The following is a 15,906-nucleotide window of genomic DNA, read 5'->3' on the forward strand; positions in this document are numbered from 1 at the left end:
CAGTAGAGTCGGCAGGGGGCGATCTGGGGAGGCTCAAGGCAGCGGTCTGCTCTGTCCCCAGACCTGGGCCCTCTCCGCTGCGGCTCAGCCGCGTTCCCCGGTACCAGAGGTGGAGGCTGGCAGCTGAAGCTCCTGCTCTGAGGAGAGAGCTGGGAGGCGGCTGTACACGTCTGGGTCTGGAGCCCGCGCTGACCGGCTGCCCGTGTCCGCAGAACGGAGGCGAGTGCCTGCGGGCCTACGTGTCGGTGGCGCTGGAGCAGGTGGCGCAGTGGCGCGATGAGCAGGGCCACAGCGGGCTGTGGTACGTCATGCGGGTGGTGAGCCAGCTGCTGGACCCCCGCACCTCTGAGTTCACCGCCGCCTTCGTGGGCCGCCTGGTGTCCACGCTCATCGCCCGGGCGGGCCGGGAGCTGGGCGAGAGCCTGGACCAGATCCTGCGCGCCGTCCTCAGCAAGATGCAGCAGGCGGAGACGCTCAGCGTCATGCAGGTGCGGGGGCGCCCGCGGGGGGGCCTGGGCCTGTGTGCGGGTCCCTGAGCCGCTGTCCCCTGTCCCCTAGTCCCTCATCATGGTGTTCGCGCACCTGGTGCACACGCAGCTGGAGCCGCTGCTGGAGTTCCTGTGCAGCCTGCCTGGGCCCACCGGCAAGCCCGCCCTGGAGTTCGTGATGGCCGAGTGGACCAGCCGGCAGCACCTGTTCTACGGGCAGTACGAAGGCAAAGTCAGGTGGGCCCCGCGCTCCCCTGGCCCCGCTTCCTTCTTGCTGAACTGTGGCTGTGAGTAGCTGCCATCTGTAAATTCCCAGAAAACGGGATCTCTGCTGGCAAGAGCCCCTCCCCGGCCCCGGCTGAATGCTGCTGCTGGCTTCCTGTTTTTTTTTTTTTTTTTTGCTTCCTCTGTTTTTAAAGCCAGCTTTCTAACCACTTAGGCTGGACTTCACCCCCTGTTCTCACCACCCCGCACACCTTCCGTGGCAGACGTCCACATGCTGCTTGCCCACTCTGGCTTTGCTCAAGAGCCGTTCTCACCGCCTGTCCTTAGGACCAGGAGCCCCTCTCAGTTCGACTCTGGTGTCCCCCAGCCAGCCTGGAGGCTCGTTCCCTCTCAGTCACGGTCAGGCGCGGCCCCTGGGGGAGGCCGACTCACAGACCCCTCTGCCCCACAGCTCCGTGGCGCTGTGTAAGCTGCTGCAGCACGGCATCACGGCCGACGACCGGCGGCTGCAGGACATCCGCGTGAAGGGCGAGGAGCTCCACAGCCCCGACGAGGGCGTCCGCACCCGCTCCAAGTCGGCCAAGAGTGCGTGGCACCGCCCCCACCCCCGCTGGGCTAGGACACCTGGGGGGGCATTCAGGAGGGGCTGTCAGTGATGGGTCCCTCAGGCGCAGCAGGGGACGCGGGTCAGCAGTGGAGCAGCGTGTGTGGTCCTCTTGTGGCTGCGAGTGATGGGACGCACGGCGGCCACCCCACTCTGGGCCTGGGACCCCTGCATCCACGTCTGTGGTTGCAGCTGCTGTCCGACCGCAGGTTCACACTCCCCATGCCATCCCCATGGCTGCGTGTCCGGGGCCTGTGGCGCTCTGACCTGCTCAAGCCCACGGTGTCCCGGCTTTTCTCATGGGCACAGCTCGTCCCCTTTCACTCCTGACGGCTGTTGTCTCTCCTGACCTCTAAACTCCTGTGATGTTCAGTACAATGAAGTTATTTAACATGAGCCTCAGGACTGGGGGCTTCCTGGTGGCTCAGATGGTTAAGAATCCGCCTGCAATGCAGGAGACCCAGGTTCAATCCCTGGGTCAGGACGATCCCCTGGAGGAGGGCATGGCAACCCAGTCCAGTATTCTTGCCTGGAGAATCCCATGGACAGAGGGGCCTGCAGGCTGCTGTCCACGGGGTCACAGAGACGGACACAACTGAGCACTCGGCGCACACACACACTCAGGGCTGGGTGTGGCCTGGGGGTGGAGAACGGGGTGTAGGGAGCAGCCCAGGACAGCCTCCTCTTTCCTCCGTAGACCCCGAGCGCTGGACCAACATCCCTCTGCTGGTCAAGATCCTAAAGCTTATTATCAACGAGCTGTCCAGTGTTATGGAGGCCAATGCCGCCCGCCAGGCCGCCCCTGCCGAGTGGAGCCAAGGTGCCCCGCGCCCACATTCTGCCTGCCCACTGCTCTGGGGCTCACCTTGCAGGCCCGCATGGGGCTGGCTTCCAGGGGCTGCCTGCTGCGGCGCCGCCCTTCCCACCTGGCTTCTCTCAGGAGCCTCTCAGCCTGTTCCCGCCCACCAGCACAGTCAACTTTCAGTCAGACTTCCGGGAGGATCTGCTCACCCCTGGTTCTCCCTGGGGCTAGGGCGCAGAGACCCTCGGGGCCTTCCGTTCTGTCTGGTCTGGTGGGAGGGGAGGTGTGCGCCTGTGCGCCAGCTGCTTCTCCTCTCCGAGCAGATGATGCCAACGACATGTGGGAGGACCAGGAGGAGGAGGACGATGAGGAAGAGGACGGCCTGGCTGGCCAGCTCCTGTCCGACATTCTTGCCACAAGTAAATACGGTGAGTGAGGATGACAGCCGTGCACGCGGGGGCCAGGAGGCGGGGGGTGTCCTCAAAGGGTGGCACCTGGGCTTTTGTGCCCCTTGAGCTCAGCCTCGTGGGTGACGCTTCCCTGCCTGGGGCTGCTCCCAACCGGTCCTGGCTGTGTCTGCAGAAGAGGACTATTACGAGGACGACGAGGAGGATGACCCCGACGCCCTGACGGACCCGCTCTATCAGATTGACCTGCAGGTGCGGCGCCCTGTGAGCAACCGGGTCTTAATGCCCCTAATCCCCCCAGTGCCCCGGCGCCCCCACTCCCCCTTCTCTCCCCGGCACCCCCTGCTCCCCCTCCTCCCTGCAGTGCCCCCTGCTCCCCTTCTTCCCCCTGACTCCCCCTCCTCCCCCCGGCGCCCCCTGCTCCCCCTCCTCCCCCCCGTGCCCTCTGCCCCTCCTCCTCCCCGCAGTGCTCCCTGCTCCCCCTCCTCCCCCGGCGCCCCCTGCTCCCCCTCCTCTCCCCGGCGTCCTCTGCTCCTCCTCCTCCCCGCAGTGCTCCCTGCTCCCCCTCCTCCCCCGGCACCCCCTGCTCCCCCTCCTCCCCCTGGCGCCCTCTGCTCCCCGTCCTCCCCCCGGTGCTCCCTGCTCCCACCTGGTTCTTCTCGTGCCTCCTGGTTCATTCTGTCTGGCTCACTGAGCAAGGCTGAGGTTGAGGGGCACTCTGCTCCTCAGGTTCACCCAGGGCTGGAATCCAGCTTCCCGCAGCTGTGTTGTCAGAGTCCTGGGGTAGCACGCGAGGCGTGGTCCTGGGAAGTGCCTGTGGCACTCTAGATTTAACCTGACCCACCCTGGCTGCAGCCCTCAGGTGTTCCCTCCCCGCTCTCTAGGCGTACCTCACAGACTTCCTCTGCCAGTTCGCCCAGCAGCCCTGCTACGTGATGTTTTCGGGCCACCTCAATGACAGTGAGAGGAGGGTGTTGCAGACCATCGGTATCTGAGGGCCTGGGCCGCGTGCAGCCCTTCCTGGCCTCAGGACTGTCTTCTCAACCTGCAGTAGCGGCCTCAGGGCGACGCTGATGGTCGAGGCCTGGCGGCCTGTGCCTCGCAGAATGTGCGCTGGAGGGCCGGCTCCTCCTGCCGGTGCCCTTCTGCGCTGCAGGCCTCTGCCAGCCAGGCCAGAGCACACTGCCCGGCGATCACGTTCGTGGTTGTGGCTCCCTCACTGGAGCACAGGAAGTCACGACCGTTCGTCTTCTAGGACAGACCTGGTGTTTCATAGGCCGTCTGACGTGTTCCGCTCCGACTCCCCTCACAGGGAAGTGGGCTTTCTGCCCTCCCCCGTGGATGCACTGGTCTCGGGGCTGAGGGGAGCCCCCCAGAGACCCCACTCCTCCTGCAACCCTGAGAGTCCCCGTCCAAGGAGGCCGTCTTGGTTTTGCATCATTGCATGACAGCCCCTCCCCAACGCTGTTCCTCGTACCTGCACGCACACGAGGTTAGCCAGACAGATGGCAATTCGGTTTTCCTTTTTTAGAAAAAAAAAAAAAAATGGAAAAACAAATTTTTTTTAAAGTCCACCTGCCCCACCATATTTAACATGCCTCTTGCACACACGCCCCACACACAGCCTGACGCCGAGGCTGTCCCTCTCCCTCAGGAACCCTCCAAGGTGGGGACGTTGTGGCCCTCACATTTGCAATGTGTATTTTTCTAGGAGAGTAAAGTGATCTTTACAAATGAGTGCGGTCTGCATGCTCTCGGGTGTCGGCACTGCCTCCTGCCTCCCAGAGGAGCCGCGAGGTGAGGGGAGGCCGGGCACCGCTCCGCGGACTGCGGCTGAGCCCCCAGGAAGGGCCTCCTAGAGACGGAGCCGCTGGCCTGTGCCCCTTTCTGGTCGTGCCCACACCAGTGCCCATGTTGAATAGCCGTGGAGTGTTGCTTAAGGCGGTGGTCTCACAGCAGGGGCCTGCAGGTGCAGCTGACTTGCTCTCAGGGAGGGGCCCTGGGGCTGCTGGGGGACCTCGGGTCTCAGTGCCAGCAGGTGTCTGCTGGTCAGCGCCCACCTTGCCCCGAGTGGGAAGCCGGAGGGGCAGGTTCTCAGCAGGGCTACCAGTCTGGCCCCAGCCTCTCCCACTGCGCTCCCCGGAGCCCTTGACCTGCAGGCCCTTCCTGTTTCCCATTCACCTTTACGGCAGGGGCACAGATGTGTTTTCCTTCTGTTGGAAGGAAGAGTATTTAGGGGCGATATCCACTCAGTAGGGAGTGGAAAAGACCTCCCAGAGGCCAGTGGTCCTGACAAGAACTTACCCTCTGACTCCCCCTTCGTGTCCATCTCTTTGGCCAGAGAGAACTAGCTTCGGTGTAGGATGGGTGTGGCTCCCTGGCTAGAAGGACTGGAGGTTCAAGGTGAGAAGTTGAGAAATAGGCACCCTTGGCTGAGGTCCTCCAGGCCCCCTGTCCCTGGAGGAGAGTGGCCCGGACACCAAGGTCTGTGGCCAAGCCACTGGGCCTCACAGAGCTCGGTGGGGAGGAGGGGAGGTGCAGACCACAGTGGGAGCCGGAAAGGACCTAAGAGTCCAGCTCCCATTCTGCCCAAGAGCGCTGGCCCACAAGGGACTAGACGTGAAGGATGAAGTTGAGGAGAACACACGATGCCAAACGGGCCTCAGTGTCTGGTTTTATTGATAGACCAGATAAAATCTGGGTGAGGTGAATCAAGAACATAGGAAAGCAAGCGACAACTGGCCACCAGCTCTGACCACAGAGTAGCCATTGGGTGGTCTGTAGTGTGCCCCAGGGCGCTCTGCCCTCGGCCCCCGTCCTGTAAGTGGCCGATGAGGGGCCTTTTCACACCTTATCTTCCAGAAGACGGCTTGAGGTCATTGTCAGAAGTAAGTGCTGGACAAGGAGGGGGACACCGAGCAGGTTCTCAGGTAACAGGGAGTCCCTGGGAAGGCTGTTAACTTAGAATCCAAGCATCTCTACCAGAGCAAACGAGGGCAAAACCTCTGTTTAAGCTGTTCTCAAAGGTGCCGGTTGACAAAGAGTCCCTGTGAAAGCACCCAGGATTCCAGAGCGTAGAGAGCCACGCTCTCACGATCCTGTGCCCGTAACCAGCGTTGTGGCAGGAACTGTCCACGCATCTACAAAGCGCCCGTGTAGACTGAGGCTGGGGTCAGGGCACGGCATCCGGGGCCCTATTGGGCCACCTCGGCCTTCCTGTGCCTGCAGCAGGCCCACGGTGTTCTGTCCTGGCCTGCTGCCCAGCCAGGACTGCGTGGCAGAGGCTTCGTGTCCTCAGTGGGGAGGCCAAGCAGTGGACTCAGGTCAGGTCGAAGAAAGAGGCTCGAAGGGCTGAGGGAGCCCGGCAGACAGGACTCTGCTCTGGAAGCTTAAAGGGGCCTGTACTTAGAAGGCGTCCACCAGGCCCATGGTCACTAAGGAGATGGGAACACACAGCCATTTCCTGGCTCCTGGCTCCATGGTTTTCCAGCAAGTACCAAGCCCCTCTCACGCCCCTTCCACCAGGAGCCAGTTTAGCTGGGAACAAGAAGCAGCCAGGGGGCGTGGGGACCTGACCAGATAAATCAGTTCTGGGCTGAGTGCCTGCTGCCCGAGAGGAGGGCAAAGGCGGTTCTCTCGTGGGGTGGGTGGGGGAGGTGGCTGACAGTCGCCCACCTGTCAGAAGCACGCGACATCAGGGCTACTCTGTCACCTGTAACTTCACCTAGATCCTCTGCTGAGGACCCTTGACCGTGGTGAGGGGAGTTAGGGACAGTCAGAAGCCCATATAGAACTTACAGATGGCCCTGGGTTCTCTGCATCTGAGATTCAGCCAACACAAGACGAGGGGAGGGGTGGCCCTGTAGTTTCTGGTGGAGAAAGCCTGCGTCGTCGTTGAGCTGTGCAGTGGAGACCCATGTTGTTCCAGGGTCAGCCCTGGCCGTGCAGAGCAGGGACCTGTGTCCACGCCCTTTGCAGGTGGAGGCGCAGAGATGGAGTCAGGGCTGGAAGCACCGCCCTCCCGTCCTCCCGCCTCCCCTGAGAACTCACCCTGCCTCGGTGCTGTGGCTGCAGGTGAAGACGGCTGGACTCCGGGCCCGCAGGCTCAGGCCGGAAGGCTGTCCTCTCCCCGCCCTCCAGCTGCTCGGAGCTCTGGGGGGGTTACGGTGACTCACTCACCTCACACCTGCTGCTGCTGAATTGTGGCCTTGGGGAGCCTTTGTGGGGACGGCTCCAGAGTCCCACCTGATGAGCGGAGCTCTTCCAGGGGATCTGCGTGCCGCTGTAAATTGTATTAATCTGCTTTCACTAGGTTTTTGCCCCTCCACGTGTTCCAGGAACTTGGCCAAGTTCTTTGCATTTCCTTGCCTTAGTTGCTTTTGCAGGGGGAAAGCAGAACTCTTTGACGATAGCCTGCTTCTGGATGCCAGATTAAAACCCTGAGTGAACTGAGGTTAGGTCCAGGGTCTTAGGGGAAGCGAGGGAGGGAAAGAGGAGGAAGAGGGTTCCCAGAAGGAAGGGGACAGAAGTCTGGGGGCCCAACGCCAGCTGGGCACCAGCGCTCCCTGGAGGGTCCCCATGCCTGGGTCGCACAAACGGGGGCTGCCGGATGTGCAGGCCCCCGGGCCCTCAACAGAGCCCCAGCCCCCCGCCCCGAGTTTGCACTGTGTGAGGTCCTGAGACTGTGTGACCCTGGCAGGCAGGGGAGCAAACTAGGGACCACGGCCTGAGCTGCTCGCCAGCTGGGAGGAGAGGCTGTCTGACCTGAGGTGACGGAAGGGAAAGAGGTGTGGCGTTTCTTGCCCCCGGATTTGTGGCTGCGTCCCTCCTCAGCCTGGCTTCCCTTCCTGACCTTGGGCTCACCCGCTGGGCAGGAGGCCAGTCCACCGAGGCCCTGCCAGGGCCCTCCCACAAATCTCCCACTGGACACACAGAGAGAGGACCAGAGCCCCCCAGCTGGCTGACCTGCAGTTGTGGGGGGTCCAACTGAACCCCCTGCTCTTACAAGTTCGGAAGCTGAGGCCCAAGGGGCCCTCTCCAGCCTGCAGGGCCGGGCTCCTCTGCCCTGGCCAGAGGCTCCGAGTAGGCTCCCCGCTGCATCCCGGCCAGGACCTCCACCCCCGCAGCCATGTAGGGTGAGCGGACGTGACCAGTCCGTCCTGGGGAGCTGTGCACTGGTGGCACGGACTCCGACATGGCCGCCCCGTGCCTGGTGGGGTGGGGCGGTGATGAGCCTGGCCCCCAGTGCACCGCTAGCCACAGCACCCAAGTCCGGCCCTACACGGCCAGACTCGCAAGGACGACCACCGTACCCACCTTGCAGAGGGCTCACGCGGGTCTCGGCTGAAAATAGAGCTCGGTGGGAAAGGTCATTGCGGGCGGACGCCCGTGTCCGCAAACCTCCCAGGAGAGGGAGTGGGCACAGACAGAATTGCTGCGAACAGAGCCTCCTGGCCTCCTCCCCTCGGCCCCAAAACAGTGCTCGTCGGCCCAGCTGCTGACCCAGGACGGTGCCACCTGAAGGTGACCTGGCACCCCCCCGGCCCCCCAGCAGGCAGCCACCTAGGGCTGGCCAGCGGCTGCCCCACCGCGGCCTGAGGCTGCCGGGGTTCAGCCCAAACCCCCCGGGCCCCGCAGAGACGCCTGGCACTCAGTTCCCTTCCTGCCGGGCTGCCCCCACGCCCCCCGCCCCCGAGGACAGACCCAGGGATAGCCATCTGTCCACAGCAAGCACGAGTCACGCTGGACACCAGGAGAGCCTCCTGATGGAGAAACGTGTGTTTATTTTGGGCTAGTGAGCGCCTGTTCCTTCGGTGCAATGAGACTATCAGAGGAAAGTGTGTAGTTCTCTGCAGGAGCTGGGTAGACAGAGGCCCATGGGGGAGGGGGTGTCCAAGGGGCTCTCCTGAAGAGGAGAGGTGGACGCCCCAGGGCCCGGGGCCCCCGGGGATGCCATTCTGTCTGCCCTGACCTGGAGAAGCGGGTCAGGCAGGTGGGGAGGAGGCCCAGCCGGCCACTCCGTCCGGCTGCGGGATGACTCAGCAGATGCTGAGGCTGAAGCCCCGGGCCAGGCCCAAACTGGGTCATGGTCCCGCTCCTCCCGCCCCTGCTGGCTGGGTTTCCCACCCTGAGGTCTGCCCACAGACGTGCCCCACACGCCAGACCCGGCTCAGAGCAGTTCAGACCTGATCTGGGAGAGGCAGAAGGACGAGTGGACCGGCTTGGGCTTTGAAGTCACAGAAATCCAACTCTGAACCCCAGCCTGGGAACGGGGCAAATTAAGTTCTTCCAGCACCGGCGCCCTCGTGGGTATGCCGGGACACGCTCACCTGCGGAATCACTGGTGTCATCACCCTCCACACCCTGTCCCCTCTGGTCCAGGCACGGGCCTGCCCACCCCCAGGGCCAGGAGACCCACTGTGGGAGGTGAGGATGCTGCTGTGTGTCTGCCCGCAGAAGGTGCGGGGAAGCCCCTCCAGGCCTGCAGGCCTGTACAACCCCCCCCCCCCCGCCGCCGGTCCCCAGCCTTCCTGCCCAAGCCTCCTCCTCCCTCTCCCCCAGCCCAGGGCCCAGCTCAGCATGGAGGCGCAGGCTCCAGGCTCCAGCGCCTCCCCCCCCCCCGCCCCCCCCCGACCCCAGGGCTGAGAAGCAACCCCACCCCGTTCTCCCCTCTGACCTGTCCGATCACCTCCCATCATCTGCGCTGAAAAGTTTTCCTAGAATTTTGCAATTAGGAAATCACTGCTGTTCTGGTGAGCTGGAACCAGGCGTGTAAGTTTTGAGAACTAGGTGGAGAAAAAAGGGTGAAAAACAGACACACAGCTAGAAAGGGAGGGGTTTTGGGAAACGTGGTTGTGTTTTTGCTTTGTTTTGTTTTGTTTCATTTTAATAGGAGAGACTTGAGTTTTCGTTTCCTAAGGAAAGAGGAACCAAAGGCACAGAGAGAAGGGATGCTGGAAAGGACCCCCGTCAGACAGGCTCTGGGCTCAGGTGGGCATGTCTACCCGGGAAGGAAGAGATAGCCCCCCATCTGCCAGTCGGGCCCCAGCAGTGAGGGCTGGGGACGGCAGGGAGCACAGGGCCGCATGGTCCCTGCCCTCACGGAGTGTGTGCCCGAGGCGCGGATGCGCTGCTGGGTGTGGGAAGCCGGGGGCTCTCTGTCCGTCTCTGCGGCGTTTATGGCTTTGTCCTTCGTCAGGACAGACGTCCGCTCCCCCAGCCCGCATCAGACAAGCAGCCACGTCCTGGGCGGGAGCAGACCCTCTCCTGGCCTCTGCTCTCCTGGGGGGTGCCAGCACCCGTGGGGCCAGGACAGGCCTGCCCCCACCGCCTTTGCAGCCTGTTCAGGTTCTGCTGGGCCTCCATGCCTTGATGTTGGATACACTCGCCATCTGCTGCTGGGGGTGGGAGCCCGGGACTGACGGAGCCTCGTGATGGGCACTCGAGACTTCACTCTGTTTAAGATTTATTTTTGGCTGTGCTGGGTCGTCGTTGCTGTGCAGACTTTTCTCTGGTTGGGGAGAGCGGGGCGACGCGCTAGTTGTTGGGCTCAGGCCCTCACTGCAGTGGCTCCTCTTGCTGCAGAGCGTGGGCTCCGGGGCTCAGCGGTCCGTGCACGGGCTTCGTTGCTCTGCTGCGTGTGGGGTCTTCCCGGGCCAGGGCTTGCACCCGTGTCTCCGGCACTGGCAGGTGGGTTCCCTACCACTGAGCACCATGGAGCCCCAGACCTTGCTCTGTTGCCGACTTCTCTCTGACTTGCCACCGCGTCCATTATACTGAGCATGCTGCACACCAGTGTGACTGGCAGTTCGCACCCTTCCACAGCCTCCATCCGGGTCTCTCACCTCTGCCAACCAACTGTTGGTTCTCTGTCTACAACTCTATTTCTGTTTCATGTTTGCTCTTTTGGGTTTTTTTGGTTTTGTTTTTTTAGATTCCACATGTGTGATATCCTACACTACTGGTTTTTCTCTGACTGGTTTAACTTTGGATAATACCCTCCAGGTCCAGCCTGCTGTTGGAAATGGCAACATTTTGTTCTTTTTAAAAAGTATTTATTTGGTTAGTTGCAGAACCTGGGACCTAATTCTCTGACTAGGGATGGGACCTGGGCCTCCTGCATTGGGAGTACAGAGTCTAAACAACTGGACCACTACAGAAGTCGTTTTTATGGCTTTGTAGCATTCCTCTGTATATTCCTACACTTCTTTATCCATTCATCTGTTGATGGACACTTAGGTTGCTTCCATATCTTGACTATTGTGAATAATGCTGCAGTGAGCGGAAGGGTGCATATGTCTTTTGAAATATGTCTTTCAAAATTAGTGAATTTGAATTCAGGTAAATATCCAGGAGTGGGATTGCCGAAATGTATGGTAATTCTTTTTTGTCACCTCCGTACTGTTTTCCAGTGCCCACACCAATTCACACCCCCACTAACAATGCTGCAGGGTGTGAACCTTTTCTCTGCATCCTCACCAAGCTGTTGTTTGTTGTCTCTTTGAAGACAGTCATTCCGACAGGTGTGAGGTGACACCTCATTGCGGTTTTGAATTGCATTTCCCTGATGGTCCATGATGCTGAGCATCTCTTCATGTGCCTGTTGTCCATCTTTGGGAAAATGTCTAGTCAAGTCTTCTGTGGGTATTTTGTTTGTTTTGATGTTGAGTCGTCTGAGTTCCTTGTATATTTTAGACATTAACCCTTACAGGATATACCATTTGCAGACACCTTCACCCACTCAGCAGGTGAAGACACTTGGATTGAGAGTGCCTCTCCCACTTATGGGCTCTATAGCCTGAACAAATCCTTGAACTCCCCTGAGTCCCAGCTTATGTCTATAAAATGAACTAATAACACCAGTGAGCTTGATTTAGCTCATGGGGTTCTGGGGAGCCCCAGAGGAGGAGTCTGTCCGAGCACCCTGAGGGCCGCACACAGTGGGGCTAAGGGGGCTTTGGGTTTTCTCCCCAGCTTAGGCCCCTGCACACTCCTGGTCAGGTGCCCCCAGAGCAGAGGCACAGCCACTGACAAACTTGCAAGGAGACTATGACCCCTGGGGGGCCACCCTATGCTCTGCCCCACCGGTCTCTCTGTGGGGTCGCTCTGTGAAGAAAGGGGTTTCCACTGCCAAGGGCATCCAACTGGGTGGGCCCAGGTGGCCCCCGCGGCCTGCCATCCCTACTGGGAGGCCCTAGGCTGGCGCAAGCCAGCGCTGGCCACTCGGAGGGGGAAGGGGCACTCAGGGAGCCAGCGCAGCTGGCAGGGTCCAAGTCTGCGGGCCTGCGGGGACAAAGCTGCTCTGAGCGGCCTCTCAATGGGCGCCTGTGTTCTGGGGTGGGGGCGGGGTGACTCCCGGCCCCCCAGTCTCCTCCCCGCCACCGCCGCAGGACGTCCTGCTGGACGCTGGGCAGAGGAGGTCCTGCGTCAGGGGTGGCCCCTGCCGCCTGAGCGCTAGGAAGTGGCACCAGGAGCAGGGCTTCTGGGGGCGGGGACGCCGACGGGCGAGGCAGCGAACGGGCCGAGGGCCAGCAAACCCTCCGCAGTAGGGCCCAGCGGCCCGGACCCGGACCCCGCGAGGGGCGTGGCCGGGGCGGAGCCCGGCGGGCGGGGCGCGGGGGCAGGGTCGGCGCAGGCCGGCGAGCCCCGCCCCGAGCAGGCGGAGAGGAGCCGGCGGGCGCGCTGGCCCGCGGAGCTGGGCGGCGGCGGCGTCGTCCTGTGCGCCCTGCGCCCGCGCCGCTCGCCGCGCCGCGCCATGCCGCCAGCCGGGCTCCGCGGGGCCGCGCCGCTGGCCGCGGTCGCGCTCCTGGTGCTGGGGGCGCCCCTGGGTAAGGGCCGGGGGCGCGGGGCGCGGCGGGAGGCCTCGTTTCGGGGTCCGTGGGAGGGGAGGCGGGAGGGGGCGGGGGCTGGACAGGGGGCCCCGACCCTGGGGGTCGAGACCGAGGTGTCCAGGCGCAGGGACCAGGGTGGAGCTCCGGGCAGTGGAGTGGGGCTGGGGCGGCCCGAGACCCGGTCCGGTGGCCACTGGGCACCTCCGCCGCCGCCCGCAGCTCTGGCTGGCGAGGACTGCCTGTGGTACCTGGACCGGAATGGCTCCTGGCATCCGGGCTTCAACTGCGAGTTCTTCACCTTCTGCTGCGGGACCTGCTACCAGCGGTACTGTTGCCGGGACCTGAGCCTGCTCATCACCGAGCGGCAGCAGAAGCACTGCCTGGCCTTCAGGTGGGCGCCGGCCCTCCCCTCCCCCGCTCCGCGCTCTCAGCCCACACCCTGCCCCGAAGCGGGGCTGGAGCTCCAGGAGGGGCCGGCCGGCCGGCGACCGTCATGTGGTCATCGAGGGCTGGGCCCGGCCCTCCCCCGCCCCGGGCCTGCGCAGGGCGGGGGCAGGGGCAGCCCCAGGCCCAGCGGCGCTCTGGCCTCTCCCCAGTCTGGCGCTCACCAGCTGTGTGATCTTGGGGTCCCGGGTGGCATGAAGGGGGCGCACACAAGGGGCTCTCAAACTTGTTTTGGGAGGAGGGAGCGCTGACAGAGCACGCATGGGGAGGCGGTGACCGAGACACAGCACCGTTTGAGACGTGAGCTCTGCCCGTCAGGCCTCCTGTGTTGGAGTCCAGGCTGTTCAGTCGTGGACTTGGGTGCACACCGCAGCCCCTCCGGGGAGGCTGCTGCTCAGGAGGCCGCCCTGCCTTCGGGCAAGCGCGGTCCGGAAGCTCTCCCCAGCAGGGCGGGCAGAGCCCGGCGTCTCTCTGGCGGGGGGTCCAAGCCAGCGTGGCGGTCGGCATGGTGAGGACTCCCCGCGTCAGGCTGGAAGGTGAGGAGACCTGTTCTTTGTCCAAGTCCCAAGACCATAGCGGGCATCGCCTCGGCCGTGATCCTCTTCGTGGCCGTGGTCGCCACCACCATCTGCTGCTTCCTCTGCTCCTGCTGCTACCTCTACCGCCGGCGCCAGCAGCTGCAGAGCCCATTTGAAGGTGCGTCCATCCGTCTGTCCACGCGGGGAGGGGCGGGGGTGCCCTCGGAGGGCATCAGAGGTCAGGAGGTGTGGTTGGCAGCTGCAGGCCCCTCTGGACACACCTGCCCGCCCGTCACCCCAGAAGCCAGAGTGCAGGGACACGTGTGAACCCTGGGTATATGGATGTGCCTGCACTGTGTGCCGTGCGTGTGCTCTCAGGAAACGCACGGGCCGGGCCTGGAGCGCGAGCGACATCGAGTGCACTGCATGTGCAAAAGACGTGTGCCTGCACACAGGCCCAGACCTGGTGGGTGTGGGAACGGTGACCCCGTGTCGGGGTCAGTGTGGGAGGACTCCTCAGGGGCAGCTCTGCTAGGCCAGGGTGGCCATATCCTGACCCAGGATATGGCCCAGGACGCCTCCCAGGCCAGTGCTGTTTGGCCCAGGAGGTCTCTGAAACCCTGAGCGGGCACACTGCTGAGCCCAGACCAACCAGCAGGGGCCACCTCCGGGCGCCCTGCTGGACTCTGCCAAACAGGGTCTGAGGGCAGAGGCAGCAGGACCCCCTGGGCCAGAGGGGTGGGGGTGGCGTCCCATGGAGGCAGTGCCCTGAGTGCTGGTCCTTGTCCCCCAACCAGGCCAGGAGATCCCCATGACAGGCGTCCCTGTGCAGCCAGTGTACCCATACCCCCAGGACCCCAAAGCCGGCCCTGCACCCCCACAGCCTGGCTTCATGTACCCACCCAGCGGTCCTGCACCCCAGTATCCACTCTACCCAGCGGGACCCCCCGTCTACAACCCTGCAGGTGAGTGGGCCCCTCCTTCAGCCTGCTCTGCCCTGGGGGTCCTGCAGCCTGGGTCGCGCCCTCCTCTGCCGCCCCGATCCTTACCTCGTCTCCTTGGCTTACAGCTCCTCCCCCGTACATGCCACCCCAGCCCTCCTACCCTGGAGCCTGAGGAGCCAGCTGCGTCTCTGCCGTCCCTCAGGAGACTGAGCCTCCGCCTGGCCCCAGGGGTGGGCAGGGGCATCTGCTCGCCAGGCCCCAGGCCCAGCCGCACCCTGAGACCTTCTGGGAACGGAGCCCCAGGGAGGAGGAACAGGAGCTGAGCTGGAACTTGGCCGTGACTGAGGGGCGGGTAGGGAGGGCCTGGGACACGCGGACTATTTTTATCAGGGGTGGGGGAAGGGCAGGAAAGCCTTCGTGGCCCCTGCTTTCTTCCAGCCCTTCTCCTCCCAGGACCCCGGGCCAGGAAGGCTGGGCCCCTCCTGTTTGTCTGCCGTGGACTGGGGGCTGGGGAGGCTCCACCAGCCGTGGGCAGAAGCCCCCCTGGCCACCCCGCGGGCCGCGCTCCGGGGGATTAAAGCTGTGGTGATGTAACTCCTGCTGGCCACGTCGCTGGGCTGTCCACACCTCCTGACTCCGCAGGGGAGGGCAGGGCCGGTGCCCGAGCACAGGCAAAAGCCCAGGCTGAGGGTTGCCAGGCTGCCAGAGCTGGGGAGGCAGATCTTGCCCCCACGGGGAGACGGGTCCTCAGGGTCCCAGATTCCACACGTGGGTCCGGCATGGAAGGCACCTCCCTCCCCCCATCTGAGACACCTAGACTCGCGCTTGTCCCCCACCGACTGACCTAGGTGTGTGTTTCCCAAGGTCGCTGGGTCTCTGCTTCCTCATCTGTAGAATGGGGGCACTGCTTCGGGGGTACGGGAAGCTTGTTGGGGCTGCCCTTCCTTGTCAGAGGGCCTTCCCTGGACCAGCAGCTGAGAGGAGCCTGGCTGGGCAGGTGCTGTCAGCGACCTCGGAGCATCAGGGGCCCCCAAGACATGAGACCCCCCAGGCCCACTTCAGTGCCTCTCCTGTGTCGGGCCAGTCCCCTCCCGCTCCCTGGCCTGGTGACAGATCCAGGAAAGGAAACTCGATAGACTTTAATTCACGCGGGGAAAGCGCCAAGTCAGCTTGGAAAGCCCCTCACCCCCTCCAAAGCCCTCCGTCAGTCCCCCTCCCTCCAGCCACGCGTCCTCCAGCCCCACTGCAACCTGCTGGCTCCTTGATTTCCTAGGCCTCAGGGTGCTGCGGCCTGGTCTGGACGGCCAGGCCCTTGTGCTGGCCGCGCCCAGGGCCCACTGGAGGCTCTCTTCTCACGGTAAGGGCGGGGGAACTCTGTGCCGGCTGCTTTGGGGCCAGGACCAGACCTGGGTGGAGGGGAAGCTTGTGCTGCCAGTCCACCTTTCCCGGGGAGGGGGATGAGAGGTGGGCCGCAGGTGTCCTGGCTTCCAGGCCACAGCTTCTGCCAGCATGCTGGGAGAGGGGTCACCAGGTCATCCCAAGGTTTGGACAGCCCCTCTCTCTGTCCTGAAGCTGGGAGGTGGAGGTGTGCAGGACAAGATTTCTGCATTTCCCTGAAAGATGAGATGTTAATGAATGTAGGGC

At 63.4% G+C, this 15,906-nt stretch overlaps 2 protein-coding genes across 6 annotated transcripts in view; both read left to right on the forward strand.

Annotated features, from left to right (window-relative positions):
• Positions 1-4,263, forward strand: part of IPO9 (importin 9) — a 37,047-nt gene extending 32,784 nt beyond the window's left edge. Inside the window, exons 18-24 of the mRNA XM_043485232.1 lie at positions 213-488; positions 559-725; positions 1,165-1,298; positions 2,015-2,137; positions 2,443-2,547; positions 2,702-2,778; positions 3,411-4,263. Coding sequence (XP_043341167.1) covers positions 213-488; positions 559-725; positions 1,165-1,298; positions 2,015-2,137; positions 2,443-2,547; positions 2,702-2,778; positions 3,411-3,521 — 993 coding nt within the window. The 3' untranslated portion in view covers positions 3,522-4,263. The remainder of the gene's footprint in view (positions 1-212; positions 489-558; positions 726-1,164; positions 1,299-2,014; positions 2,138-2,442; positions 2,548-2,701; positions 2,779-3,410) is intronic.
• Positions 4,264-9,269: 5,006 nt separating this feature from the next.
• On the forward strand, positions 9,270-14,856 carry SHISA4 (shisa family member 4). Of its 5 annotated transcripts, none has more exons than XM_043485236.1 (6): positions 9,270-9,516; positions 12,576-12,747; positions 13,363-13,496; positions 13,697-13,784; positions 14,172-14,283; positions 14,388-14,856. In XM_043485236.1, the coding sequence occupies exons 1-6, from the start codon at positions 9,477-9,479 to the stop codon at positions 14,583-14,585; spliced, it is 744 nt and encodes a 247-aa protein (XP_043341171.1). In that variant the 5' UTR covers positions 9,270-9,476; the 3' UTR covers positions 14,586-14,856. The 5 variants fall into 5 exon arrangements, with proteins under 5 accessions (XP_043341171.1, XP_043341172.1, XP_043341170.1 ...); XM_043485237.1 differs by lacking the exon at positions 9,270-9,516 and adding an exon at positions 12,182-12,353 and having other exon boundaries at positions 14,116-14,283; XM_043485235.1 differs by lacking the exon at positions 9,270-9,516 and adding an exon at positions 12,182-12,353.
• Positions 14,857-15,906: the final 1,050 nt, after the last annotated feature.

Source organism: Cervus canadensis, chromosome 13 (genome assembly GCF_019320065.1).
Source record: "Cervus canadensis isolate Bull #8, Minnesota chromosome 13, ASM1932006v1, whole genome shotgun sequence".
Lineage (NCBI taxonomy): Eukaryota > Metazoa > Chordata > Mammalia > Artiodactyla > Cervidae > Cervus > Cervus canadensis.

What these genes read in the sequence shown, in the direction of transcription:
- SHISA4 (XM_043485235.1), top strand. Translation starts at nt 12,281, where the DNA reads ATGCCGCCAGCCGGGCTCCGCGGGGCCGCGCCGCTGGCCGCGGTCGCG. An exon ending in GGTGCTGGGGGCGCCCCTGG is followed by an intron (nt 12,354 to 12,575) that starts GTAAGGGCCGGG and finishes CGCCGCCCGCAG; the next exon opens with CTCTGGCTGGCGAGGACTGC. An exon ending in CCCCGTCTACAACCCTGCAG is followed by an intron (nt 14,284 to 14,387) that starts GTGAGTGGGCCC and finishes CTTGGCTTACAG; the next exon opens with CTCCTCCCCCGTACATGCCA.